The following is a 14,594-nucleotide window of genomic DNA, read 5'->3' on the forward strand; positions in this document are numbered from 1 at the left end:
CCCTTACAGTGACCGGAGTATGTGAGGTGTTTGGAGCAATGGCGCACAGCTGCAGTGCTGTGCGTTACCTCATGTGAAGAACGGAGTCTTCTACCGCCGATTTCGAAGTCTTCTTGCTTCTCATACTCACCCGGCTTCGGTCTTCCGGCTCTGCGAGGGGGACGGCGGCGCGGCTCTGGGATCGGACGACGAGGGTGAGATCCTGTGTACGATCCCTATGGAGCTAATGGTGTCCAGTAGCCTAAGAAGCAGGACCTAGCTTCAGAGAGTAGGGCTGCTTCTCTCCCCTCAGTCCCACGATGCAGGGAGTCTGTTGCCAGCAGAGCTCCCTGAAAATAAAAAACCTAACAAAATACTTTTACAGCAAGCTCAGGAGAGCTCACTGAACAGCACCCAGCTCGTCCGGGCACAGATTCAAACTGAGGTCTGGAGGAGGGACATAGAGGGAGGAGCCAGAGCACACCAGAATCTAAATTCTTTCTTAAAGTGCCCATGTCTCCTGCGGAGCCCGTCTATTCCCCATGGTCCTTACGGAGTCCCCAGCATCCACTAGGACGTTAGAGAAAAGAAATAATAAATTGCGGGCTCACACATGAGTTATTCAGGGGCATTCGCTCAGAGCTATGGTTACTATGGCTGGACTGGCAGCTACACTACGATGTCAGTATACTCAGACACTTTCCAGGAACTTGAAGGTTCATGAACTTTGGGCCTAATTCAAGTTTGTAGCAAACCCCGATAGTTTCCGTACAAATATGATTGTGGTGGTGCTACGGATGTGCAGAACGGGTCTTGCGATGTCACTCACAGTTCTGTCAGCCGCAGCATAATTGAAATGCTGTGCCATTTGTGGGATGAAGCGGGGGCGGCACCCGGCGTCGTTCTTCAAATATCACGAGGATGTAAGAAGGTGGTAATGCAGCAGATATCAGGTCTGCCAATTTCAAGCAGCCTTGATAAGTTTCCATGGGGGCTGCTAGACTGTCAAGTGTACCAAGCTCCGGAATGTGAAACATTTCAGTACTTGGCCCAGATAACACTGGGGCAGATGTATTAAGCCTGGAGAAGTGATAAAGCAGTGATAAGTGGAAGGTTATAACGCACCAGCCAATCAGCTCCTGTCATTTTTCACACCCGTAATGATTGGCTGGTGCATTATCAACTTCCACTTATCACTGCTTTATCACTTCTCCAGGCTTAATACATCTGCCCCACTATCTTTAGATGGTATTAGCTAAAGTGCTACACACGGCAACATTCCTCCCTGGCAATCTCCACATTTACATGCAGTCTGATGACCGCGTGTGCGCAGGAACACAGCTGGTATTGGAGCTCCAACTAACATGAGCATATTAGAGATCAATTTACCGTATATACTCGAGTATAAGCCTACTTTTTCAGCACTTTTTTTTGTGCTGAAAAAGCCCCCTCGACTTATACTTGAGTCAGTGCAGGGAAGGAGTGGGGACACGTAGGGCAGTCAGTGCACTGTGAAGGAGGGACACGGAGGGCACAGCGCGCGCCTCTCCTGTGTCCCTCCTGCGTCTCCGGCGGCAGCAGCGGGTCTATTAGAGGAAGTACCCGTTCGTGAGCTCTGATTGGCTCACGAACCGGCACTTCATTTAACAGACAGGCCGCCGGAGACACAGGAGAGACACAGGAGAGGCGCGTGTTGTACCCTCCGTGTCCCTCCTTCACAAGACAGCGCGGGAGCGGCGGAACGTAAGTACCGTAACTGGCACTGGGGAAGTGCATATATGGCACTATGAGAGGGCATATCTGGCACTAGGAGGGGGAATATCTGGCACTATGAGGGCATATCTGGCTCTGAGGGGGCATATCTGGCACTGTGGGGCCATATCTGGCAGTGTGAGGGCATATCTGACACTGTGGGGGCATATCTGGCAGTGTGAGGGCATATCTGGCACTGTGGGGGGCATATCTGGCACTGTGGGGGGATATCTGGCAGTGTGATGGCTGTGTACGGCTAGATCTGCATTTCCCACCCTAGGCTTATACTAGTCAATAAGTTTTCCCAGGTTTTTGTGGTAAAATTAGGTGCCTCGGCTTATATTCGGGTCGACTTATACTCGAGTATATACGGTACTTTTTCTACATCGCAGCCTCAGTCCCTCTATATGAAGTTTAGTACATTCAGGCAATACTTAAATAAGAAATGAAGTATCGGAACCAATTTCTGATTATAAATATGCTCCGTAATGTACACTTATAAACATGTACAGTGCCACCAACTAAAGAAAAGTGGCCATATGGCAGATGGGGTTATACACGTCTATTTCCTTACTTACTGCACTTAGTGTATATCACTACATTATTTGAATAAGAGTATATTTAATGTTACAATCTAGGCTGTAAGAACGTGCAAATCCTTATGAAACGTATACACAGACATACCGGACTGTATAATGTGATCTACAAAAATATTTATCTGCAGATATAAGCACTTACTTACCCATAAGAGAATATGCGTGTTGCCTTCCATCGAGTCATCAGTGCAGCAATAAGCCCCATGACCAGAGCAGAGCAGTCAAACAACATGTGGAAGCCGTCAGATAACAATCCCAAACTATTGGTCCACACTCCGTAGAACAGTTCCACAAATGTAAATGCCTAAAACAAGAAGTATTGAGACAATGCTGTACATTACAGCATAAGGGATAGTTCTAGAATTATGTTATGGGCATCTCCTATATAATAGCCCAGATCTGTGATCTTGTGATTCATTTGCTAACGCTGGGCGGAGTCACAACAGTGGGCGGAGTTAGTCAAATGAGTCACAGATCTGGCCAAATCTATAGGACACTAGGAGCAGCTGCAGAAGCAGAGATAGTATGGACATGGCACAGGCAGGGTGCATACCTCCCAGCTTTCTCACACACACACACACACACGGCGAAAAGGGGGCGTGGCTTCACGGGAGGGCCCCGTTTTCGTCAGTGAGGGGGCATGCCCAGCGCTCTGTGAGCTGCTGGCATGCTCCCAGGGGCTGATTATGAGTCCGGGGGGCACAGGGTACTTGAGACAGGGGAGCCCTATCTCATTGCTGTGCCTGCTGGGGGTTGGTGGCGTGGCCTAATCGCGGGACGTGAGGCCACGCCCATTATGCAAATTCCGGGATGTTTTTTTTTTTTTTTTTTTTCTGTTTTTAATGGAATTTTGGCCCCTCAGCTAGGGCTAAATCCAGAGGAGGTGGTCGCTCCCCCTACACACCCGCACAGGCAGAAGAAAGCAGGGAGACTGCTGCCTCCCTGTAACACCACAGACCTGCCAATACGCAGCAGCGTGTGCTGACTGTAGCACAATGATGCCGCTGTTGCTGGCAGGACGGGGGAGCTTCTGAGCTGGGACAGAGCTACTCGAGCCGGGGGGGCCCCTAAAACTGTGGGGCCAACGGTACGTACCGCCTGCCCCCCCCTTAATCCGGCTCTGCTGCTGGAACCCCCCCTTAATCCGTACCCCCTGATGCCCCCTCTCCCTCTGTCTCCACTATTCACTGCTGCTCTGCTAAGCAGAACAGCGAGTACAGGAGCTTTCCAACTGCTCCCCCCCCACCGCAGGACACTGCGACCCGCGGGTGGGACAGACCCCAAAAAATGGGACTGTCCCGCGAAAATTGGGACATTTGGGAGGTATGGGGGTGTGTGAGGGGGTATGCCATACTTGACCCCCACATCAGCATACTCAGCAGGGTCTCTCTGGCGGGGAGGAGCGTCACATTCTGGCACACTCCACGCTTCTTAGCTGTAGTTTTGTGGGTCACCAGCCGCTGTGCACTTTCCGTACTGCCTCTGTTATCTCCAGCCCCTGCGACCCCACCGCTAGCTGCAGCGCTGCCACCCGCAGTGAGTTGCGCCCAGCTCCTTCACACACTTTAGCCGGCGGGTAGCGCTGCAGAAGTCCGCGCTGCTTGCAGGCTCTGACCCCCTCCTCCCTCCAGCATCAGCGTCTCCTGGGAGCTAACCAGTCACTCCCAGTCTCCCCTTACCATAGTGCCCAGCAGCCGTGAGGTCCGCGCCACGTGCATGCTATGACCCCCTCCTCCCTCCAGCCGCAGCATCTCCTGGGGGCTAACCAGTCACTCCCAGTCTCACCTTACCACAGTGCCCGGCAGCTGCGCGAGGTCTGCGGTGTGTGACTGAGGAGGGGGGGGAGTGATGCGGACGGGCAGAGGAAGCAGGAATACAGCCTAAGAGAGTCAGCCATGCCAAGTCTCTACCAGCAGCAGATGCCAACAGGTTGGAGTGGAACAGCAGCAGCCAGCAGCAGTGACTCCGGTAAGACACATCTGTCTGTCACCACTGTTCTGTCCCTAATACCAATCTCTCCCGTGCCCTGTGTTGTCCCTGTCACCCCTGGCCTTAACCTGCCACCCTTATCCTGGCCCTTTCACCCTTATCCTGGCCCTGTCACCCTTATGCTGGCCCTGCTACCCCTATCCTGGCCCTGTCACCCCTGTGCTTGCCCTGTCAACCCTATACTGGCCCTGTCACCCCTGTCCTGGTCCTGCCGCCCCTACACTGACCCTGTCACCCCTATCCTGTCCCTGTCATTTCTGTCCTGGCCCCGTCGCCCATGTCCTGGCCCCGTCACCCCTGTCCTGGCCCCGTCACCCCTGTTCTGACCCTGTCACCCCTGTTCTGACCCTGTCACCCCTGTCCTGGCCCAGTCAACCCTGTTCTGACCCGGTCACCCCTGTCCTGGCCCTGTTACTGCATACCCTCCAACTACCTTTTTGGCAGGTACAGTACCCGCAGCACCTCCAGACCTCTCCCCAATGCACCACACCTCCGCACCTTCCCCTCCACCACATGCGGCACTCCACCCCTCCCCCACATGCTGTGCCTCCAGACCCCCTACACCACCCGCGGCTCCCACTCCTCCGCCCCTTCACCACCCCCAGCAATCTCCAGGCCCCCTCTACCATTCACCCCCCTTATATGTCTCCCCCACACCTGCCCCCCTCCACCCGCAGCATCTGCAGACACCCTCCTCCATCCGCGGTCCCCCCCTCACCCACCCCTCCTCCACCAATGGCACCCCCGCACCTGCCCCACCACCACCTGCAGCACCTCCGGACCTCCTTCCCCATCTGCCGCAACACCTGTACCTGCCCCTCCCCTACCCATGGCGCCTATGGACCCCTACCCCACCAGTGGCACTCCCGCCCCTTCCCATCCCACAGCACCTCCGGAACCCTTCACCCATCTGCAACATCCCCACACCTGCCCCTCCCCCACCCATGGCACCCCTGCCCCTCCCCCACCTGCAGTGCCTCCGGACCCCTCCCCCATCTGCACCCCCCACTCCTCTGTCCCTCCCCCACCCGCAGCACCTCCCAACCCTTCCCCAGGGTTAAGGGGGCGTAGCCCCTTGCGACGGTGTGAAGAGCGCCCGTAGGGCGCGATGAAGCACCTAGTGTATCAATATCCATAAGCAAGCATGCATTTGCCCCTCCAGCAAGGGACCAGCACACCTCAGGATCCAGTGATCACTTACTTATACCACATGTTCTATTCCAGTTTGGTGGATCTGCGTTTGGTTCCAATGTTAACGTTAAGGTGAGCGATTGGGCTTCTGGAGCTATAATGGCGAGCTGAGTAACACACACCCTTGCAGTAAATAACGCAGTATGTGTACATTTTCTTGTAACATTACTGATAGAAAGAAACACCTAAGTTATGCACATATAAATGGCCAGGATCTGTTCAACACTACGGACACTACGGATGGCCATTAACCATCGATGACTCAAAACCATCAAATGGTCTATGGCCGATGTTGAATACTTTTACCATCAATGGTGTATAACAAGATGATTCTACACCATCGATGGTAACTGTATGCCCGATGTTTTAGTTTTTTCTTCCACCAGTCGTTTTCAGGCAGCCCTGCGCAGCCTCTGACTCTACAATGTAAGAGCCTGAAATGGTATGTCCCACCTCTTTCAGAGGCTGAGTTGTCATTCACAGCTCAGCCCCGCCCCCAGCTCTCACACAGAAGCAGAGCAGAGCTTTGACCATGGTCCGGCTCCAGCCGCACCAAACAAAAAACTGATTTGCCTGAGCCAGGAGGCGGGGAAATAGGGACGGGCACGTTGCATGCTGGAAGGCCAAAAGCTTTGACCGATTGGTGCAAATCCGCTGTCGCATCATCATATCCCAATGTTATCCTGTGGATAAGCTGTGGACCCTGCCGGAGAAAGTTACCTGCCATCAACGAAGGTAACGCAGATGGCCATCCCAACTCAACACATTGTCTGTCACTCGTATAAACAAGGGAGACTTACCAGATTTAGACAGAGAAAGTAGAAGATTTGCCGAGAGTCGTGCTCTTCAAGTATTTGTTTCAGAGAATCCTTAATGAACCTAGGCATAGACGGAGAGGTACTGTGTAGGGCATCCCCCATGAAGTTATACAGAGGGGTCCCTTCAGGCGAGTAACCCACAAGGGTGCCTTTCTGTCCCCTCCTGGACGTCATTGACAGGATGTTTGCAGCTGGAAAATGAGTCGGAATGGTACACATGATGAGAAGAGAGGTACTTACAGTATATCATACAATCTTAGAGAGCATCTGTTGGACAGGAGAATATTAGCAATTTGCTAGGATGCAGTAACAGGATAGAATGTTTTTTTTTCAATTTACGCTCTGCACACTCTTGAAAATTGGCCCAGTCCACATCATGTCTAGTAGAACCCACATGCCCCCCATTCATGCTTCAGTGCTGCAATATCCCTACTCTATGAGCTAATGTGCTGTATTCCCAGCTGTATGTTCAGACAATAAAACGGCTGCTGCTACTTTGTAAAGGAGATTGGATGATACACAGACCTACTTCCCCTTACAGCAACACAAGCACATAAAGAGTATCTACTGGGTATTGTGTGTTACTCAACCAATGAGAATAAGTACAGCTGCAACACCAATAGACAAGGAGAGGATACAACCACTTCCTCTAAAATGAAGGAATCCACTGTGCACTTAAGGGAAAAAAAAAGTAGAGTATTAGAAATTAGGTAAATGTAGAATCTGATTGCAGATAAAAACCACTTGGTCCATCTAGTCTGCCCTAAACACATGTACACACTTACACACTAGGGTCCATTTTATTTTTGGTCAGCAGCCAATTAACCTATGAGTATATATTTGGAGTGTGAGAGAAATCCGGAGTACCAGGAGGAAAGCCACGCAAGTACAGGGAGAATATATAGGGGGATATCCAATTATCCTCGGAAAAACATTGGGTCCGAAAAACGGCTTTTTCTGACTTTTTTCCCCAATGTTTCACCAATTTTTTTTTTTTTTTTACAGGCTACCAAGATTGATCGCCTGTATAAAAAAAAAAAAAAAAAAAAAAAAAAAAAAAAAAACCTTTCTCCCGAAAACACACAGGTTCAGTGAAACCCGAGTGTTTTCGTGTGAAACAGGCACGTTTTCGGACGAAAACGGGGCTGTTTCCGGGGATTCTGCTTCGCCTGCCGGAGGTAGGTGGAACAAAATCCCAGATAAACCGCGGCACGTGCCGGCTTATCGGGGCTAATGAGATAGCCCCCGGCGGGACAATTAGCCCCGGTAAATTACAGGGGCTAATTGGATATCCAACATAAACTCTGTGCAGGGCCGTGGTAAGAATCAAACCCATGACCTCACTACTGTGAGGCAGTAATGCTAACCATTACACCATCCGCACTGCCCCTAGCAGCTTCTAGGAGTTAACCTGTAATCCACCAAAGTCCAAGGTGAGGCCATCATATTCAAGCATGATTGTTAGTTCCTGAGATAAACTGCTGCAGCTACATTACCTACACCAGAAATATTTTACTCAGGGACATCAGTATGAAACAACCAGGATACATTATTAAAAATGTGCACCACAAAAATCACATTTATTCTAGAAGTTCTAAGATTTTATTCTTTATTGATAAATGTATTTGTATTTTGTATTAAATTCCAGTATATATATATATATATATATATATATATATAAAGAATTATGTACAAGTGTGGTTTCTATCACTCACAAATTCGCTACATATACACAAATTATACACACACAAACTCTACAGTGCCACCCAGTGGAAAAAAACATCATATAATGGTTGACTGCTTAACCCCGTTGTTACCAGACGTGGCCCTGAAGGCACCCCAACAGTCCAGGTTTTAGGGATAATCCTGCTTGTGCACAGATTGTATAATCAAACTGACTGGTACTAATTAAGTCACCTGTGTCTAAGCATGGATGGCCTTAAAACCTGGACTGTTGGGGTGCCTTGTGGACCACTGGCCTAATCATAAACACATTTTAAACAGAGACATAAAAGTGGACTTATTTCTGGCATAAAAAAAAAAAAAACAGGGTGGGCAAGGAAATGAGCAATTTTAAAAACTTTTTTTTTCTGGGTAGGGGTATGGTGGGGGGGGGGGGGGGTGGGGGGGGGGAATATGATACCCAACATCCTCTTGTCCACATCATGCCATTTAGCAGCCTGGCGACACGAAAATGCCGGCTCCTCCTCCGTGACAGTAACATTACATGCAGCACTAGGCTCCTGTCACAGTGTAGGAGCCGGCACTGCAGACAGTCTCCAGGGGCAACCCGGCGTCTACTTGACCCCCAGAGTGTGAAAACGGGGGGGGGGGGGGGGGGTTGGACTGTGAGGGCTTGCCCCCTTCCCGCTACATTACTTGGCCTCTAAGATCCCCAGACCTCTTGGCATGTGACTTTTTTTTCATGGGGGCACTTGAAAAGCAAAATGTATTCTTACAGGAAACATGCAATTAGATTAGATTAGAGGAATGCCTGCGCAGAGACGGAGGTCACCTCAAGGATGTGATATTCAAGAAATAAACGGCATGCTATGTACTTTAAGATAGCATATTTGTAACTTTGCAGATAAAAATTGGTTATTTAATTTCTGAGTGTTTAGAAATGCCCGTTTCCCCGCTCCACCCTGTACTTTTTAAATTCAGACATTTTGCTTCATCAGGGGTCTTTTACTAACAAATAAGAGGACTTTGGTACTTACCGATAAATCCATTTCTCTGAATCCTCTAGGGGACACTGGAGTCCTATACAGTAGGGGTGTGAAGCCTGCAACCGGAGGTGTGGCACAATCTAAAATTAGCATGGTCTGCACAGCCGGCTCCTCCCCCTTCACATCCCTCCTCCCTCAGTTTGAAAAATTTGACTGAGAGAATAGGACATGACACTATAGCACATGGCGAGGAACCGAACCGTACAACATATCAAACAGCGCCCAAGAACTCTTAACCGAATAACTAACGCTGTTTGCACGAACCGTTTATAACAAGAACTTTGAATACAGCAGGTTGACAGCACCGAGGCGGGCGTCCAGTGTCCCCTAGAGGATTCAGAGAAATGGATTTATCGGTAAGTACCAAAATCCTCTTTTCTCTTTCATCCACTAGGGGACACTGGAGTCCTATACAGTAGGGGACGTCCCAAAGTTTTCCCCCAGGGAGGGAGTGCTGTCGGTGGCCTGCAAAACTAAACGTCCGAACTTAAGAGTCTCCGGACGCAAAAGTATCAAACTTGTAAAATTTCGCGAACGTGTGGGCTGAAGACCATGTCGCCGCTCTGCAAAGTTGAGTAGTGGAAGCACCCCTGGCAGCCGCCCATGAGGCACCCACTGATCGGGTAGTATGAGCACCCGTCTGAACCGGAACCTGTTTGCCACAGGAAACATAAGCTTGCCGAATGGCAAGTCTAATCCATCTAGACAAAGACTGCTTAGATGCTGGCCAACCCTTCTTTGGCCCCTCATAAAGAACAAACAAATGGTCCGACTTTCTGAAAGACAACGTAACCTGTACGTATATCCGTAAAGCTCGGACAACATCTAATGACACGTCCCCATCTGTGAGACCCTGGAAAGATGGGACCACTATTGGCTGGTTTACGTGAAACCCCGAAACCACCTTCGGAAGGAAGTCTGCTCTTGTCTGTAGTTCCGACCTATCCTGATGAAAAACTAAAAAAAAAAGGACTCTTCCAGGATAAGGCTCCCAACTCAGAAACCCGCCTAGCCGAAGCCAAGGCAAGTAATAACGTGACCTTCCAATAGAGATATTTCAGGTCTGTTCTCGTCAACAGCTCAAAAGTCGGTGATTTCAAATATTCTAACACCAAATTTAAGTCCCATGGTGCCGTGGGAGGACGAAAAGGGGGTTGAATCCTCAGAACCCCCTGTAAAAAGGTTTGAATCTCTGGCAAGGATGCTAGCCGTTGTTGAAAAAGGATGGAGAGAGCCGAAATCTGAACCTTCAGAGAGCCCAGTCTGAGCCCTCCCTCTAGACCGGCCTGAAGGAAAAGTAGAAGTCGAGATAAGTGGAAGTTCGTTGAATTCCATCCCCGTTCCTGACACCAAGCCATGTACCATCTCCAAATCTGTAGTAGTGCCAGCTGTGACCGGCTTCCTAGCGGCAATCATTGTAGGAATGGCCGTTCATGGAATCCCTCTGTTTCTTAAGATCCGGGTTTCAATAGCCACGCCGTCAAACGCAGCCTGTTCAGGTCGGGGTGTAGGAACGGTCCCTGAGATAGCAGGTCCTCTCTCTGAGGTAACCTCCAAGGATCTTCCGCAAGTAACCCCCGCAGGTCTGAGTACCAACTCCTGCGGGGCCAATCTGGTGCGATTAGAATTGCCCACACTCGTTCCCGCTTCACCCTTTTCGGAACCCTGGGTATGAGTGGGAATGGTGGAAATATGGTAAACCCTCCTGTAACTCCAAGGAAGCGTTAATGCGTCCACTCCTTCTGCTGCTGGATCTCTTGTCCTGGACACATATCTGGGCAGCTGATGGTTTTGCAGAGACGCCATTAAGTCCACCTGAGGCAGACCCCATCTTCTCACAACCATGTCGAAAATCCGTGGATGTAGGCATCACTCTCCCGGATGCATGTCCTGGCGACTGAGGTAATCTGCTTCCCAGTTCTCCACACCTGGAATGAACACTGCCGAGAGGATGATATTTCGTTTTTCTGCCCACAACAAGATCTTTGTGGCTTCCTTTAACGTCATCCTGCTCTTTGTTCCTCCTTGACGGTTTATGTAAGCCGTCGTCGTGACATTGTCCGACTGAATCCTGATGTGTTGATTCATGACTAGGTCTTCTGCTAAGAGAAGCGCATTGTAAACTGCTCTTAGTTCGAGGATATTTATGGGTAGTTTGCTCTCCTGTAACGTCCACCGTCCTTGAAACTGATGGTCCACTAGGACGGCTCCCCAACCTCTGAAACTGGCGTCCGTTGTCAGGATCCTCCAATCCCAAATGCCGAATTTCTTGCCGGCTGCAAGGTTCTTGTTTAACGACCACCATATCAAGGAGACCCGTACTTGCGGTTGAAGTTGGATTTTCCGATGGAGAAGCCAGTGCGAGCCTTGTCCCTGAGCAATGAGGTTTATTTGGAATGGTCGGGAATGAAGTCTGCCGTACTGGAGAGCTTCGAACGACGCCACCATCTTCCCGAGAAGTTGCACACAGAGGTGCAGAGAAACAGTTTGCGTCCTTAGTACCTGAGCCAATAATCTCTGTAGGTCCTGGACCTTGTTCTCTGGTAGGAACACACGTAATAGTACCGTGTCCAAGATGAGACCGAGGAATTGAATCCGTTGAGTCGGTATGAGGTTGGACTTTTGGAAATTGACAATCCATCCATGTTGAATTAGAAATTGATGGGATGTCTGAACATCCTTGAGCAGTCGATTCTGAGATGGTGACTTGATCAGTAAATCGTCCAGATAAGGTATAATCGTGACCCCCAACAGTCTCAGTCCTGTAACCATGATTGCCATGATCTTTGTGAAGATTCTTGGGGCTGATGATAGACCGAACGGCAAGGCCCGGAATTGGTAGTGATCCGCCACCAGTGCGAACCTTAAGTAAGCCTGGTGAGGAGTCCAGATTGGAATATGCAGATATGCATCTTTTATGTCCATGGATACCATGAACTCGCCCTGTTTCTAAGCCTGCAATGACCGATTGGATTGATTCCATCTTTAATTTGTAGACCCTTAAAAACTGGTTGAAAACTTTTAAATTGAGTATTGGTCTGACCGTCCCGTCTGGCTTTGGCACGACAAAAAGATTGGAATAGAACCCCGTTCCACTCTGAGAAGCGGGAACCGGAATAATAACCTCTGCCTATAGCAATTTTAGAATTGCTGCCCGTAGTGCCCTCGCTTTTTGAGGGCACTGAGGCAATCCTGTTGTAAAAAACTGACTGTGAGGCCTCTGTTGAAATTCCAGTTTGTATCCCTGTGAGATTAAGTTGTTCACCCAAAGTTCTGGTGAGGTTTTGGCCCAGATGTCCTGAAAACCTTCCAGTCGGCCGCCCACCAAGGAGGACCCCAGGTGAGCTGGGAGGCCGTCATGCCACGGTCTTGTCAGCAGGTTTATCCTGCTTTCTGGTTGCTGCCTGTGAGCGGCCTCTACCTCTGCCCCCACGTGCTTGTGTACCGAAACCCCTTCCTCTGGCTCGAAAGGACTGTGATCTAAATGAAGTAAACGCTGGTCCCGAATAACCTCTCCTAGATTGTGGAGCGGTTCTCGTATAAGGAGTAGGCAGAAAAGTGGACTTCCCTGCTGTAACCTGCGAAATCCACTTGTCCAATTCTGGTCCGAACAGCATTTCACCCCCAAAGGGGATGGATTCTACAGCTTTCTGTGTGTCAGAGTCTCCTTGCCATTCTCTGAGCCATAAAATCCTTCTAGCCGATATGGCCGATGCAGATATGCGCGATGCTATTCTGCTAATATCCTTAGAAGCTTGACACAAGTATGAAGCAGATTCTTGAATGTGTTCCGCCAGTTGAGTAATCCCTTCTAAGCTATTTTACTCCTCAATAGCTTGTACAATACGCCCGGACCATGCACCTATGGCCTTGTTGACCCAAGCACAGACGATCGCAGGTCTCTGTGCTGCACCAGCTGCTACAAAAATTGACTTTAACGCAGTGTCAACTTTACGGTCTGACGCATCCTTTAAAGTAGTCACGTTAGGAATTGGTAAGATTGTCTTCTTTGACAACCTTCCTAGGGAAGCATCCACTACCGGCGGAGTCTCCCACTTGTCCATTACACCCTTAGGTAGGGGATAAGTTACCTGAAACCGTTTTGGAAATTGAAAGCGTTTGTCAGGTTGTTTCCAAGCCTCCTCCATCCGAGATTGGAGGGATTTAGGAATTGGAAACACTGCTGAACGCGGCTTTTGGGATTCGAACAAATCGAAATCTTCCGGCTCCCGTATTTCCTCGTCCTTAAAGCTTTGGATCTCCTTTACCGCGTCAATTAAGGAGTCCAGACCTGAAATTGCCGAGTCCTCTTCTGGAAAATCGGCGTCTAGGTTAGGTTCAATTAACTCACCTTCCTCCGTATCAAGAAGAAAACCGTCATCCTCCTCTGATTCTGGTATAATAGGAAGAGTTCTTTTAACAGAAAAAATATACTGGCGCCGGCTGAATCTCCAAAATGAAAGAACGGAAACAATGGTATCAATTAAAAAATAAAATAAAACATTTATTAAATAATATGAATGATGGGGAATAAATAAAAATAGCTGATGTAATATCAAGAGGGTAATTAAAATTATTCAATTGAGAGTCACTCAGTTTATCCTATGACCACTTGTATTTTCATTAGGCAGTAAATACTGGTATTCTGGCTAGAACTCAGTCCTCCAAGGTATCCTCATATAAAAATATGGATATTACCATGGTCTCAGATGAAGGTCCCCTTGGTTCTCAATAGCAAATCGAGGTCCAATAGCAGCAGGGGAATGGTAGAGACTTCAGATGGAAAATGATGATATGGATCCTGGAGGGTTTAAAGTCCAAATTTTGCCAGATAATTCCAGATGGTGGTTTGAAGTGCCCGTGGTCAAAAATGGATATAGCTTTGTAGCTCAACGCGTTTCGCTGGACTAGGTCACCGCCAGCTTCCTCAGGAGCATGTATCTTATGTGTACTGGGACATCTTTATATACCCCCATAACTATGGTTAAGATCAAACACCTGGCTGTAATGCTTGCCAGGTGAGAAGACAAACACATTAAAAGAAAATATATATATATTCAAAATACTGTTTAAATAATAGAGAAGGCAATCTTACTGGAATATATATCTTACTGTATTAGTATACTTTAAAAACGAGCATAGGATGAGGTAGAAAATTCAAATATTGAAAAGATCATCTGTATAGTTTCCCGATCATGTGATCCATTCCGATCACGTGGTTGGGCGGCATCCAATCATTGTGGCTGTGGTGTGTTTACTATACATAATGACAGCCGGAAAGTGTCCATATTAGGACTTGACCCGATCAAGTGACGTCATCCAACCACGTGACCGGGCAGACAGCAGTGATCCGTGTAATAGGAAATCTTACGGTCACGTGACTATGTTTTATCACGTGACCGGACAGATACAAGGAAGTGTAAAGAATGCACGTAGCGTGGGTAACGTTGCGTTCCACACGCGGAATTATTGTATATGACAGGTTGTCAAGGTGATCGCCCTCAATGGGCGGTACATTAAAAACAGCAGCATTTGAATGA

At 48.9% G+C, this 14,594-nt stretch overlaps 1 protein-coding gene across 1 annotated transcript in view; it reads right to left on the reverse strand.

Annotated features, from left to right (window-relative positions):
* The window catches only part of SLC30A5 (solute carrier family 30 member 5), a 96,005-nt gene that overhangs the window by 35,451 nt on the left and 45,960 nt on the right, over window positions 1-14,594 (reverse strand). The window contains exons 10-11 of the mRNA XM_063963367.1: window positions 6,308-6,516; window positions 2,474-2,631 (exon numbers count right to left, since the gene is read on the reverse strand). Coding sequence (XP_063819437.1) covers window positions 2,474-2,631; window positions 6,308-6,516 — 367 coding nt within the window. The remainder of the gene's footprint in view (window positions 1-2,473; window positions 2,632-6,307; window positions 6,517-14,594) is intronic.

The sequence above is a fragment of the Pseudophryne corroboree genome, chromosome 1 (assembly GCF_028390025.1).
Source record: "Pseudophryne corroboree isolate aPseCor3 chromosome 1, aPseCor3.hap2, whole genome shotgun sequence".
NCBI lineage: Eukaryota > Metazoa > Chordata > Amphibia > Anura > Myobatrachidae > Pseudophryne > Pseudophryne corroboree.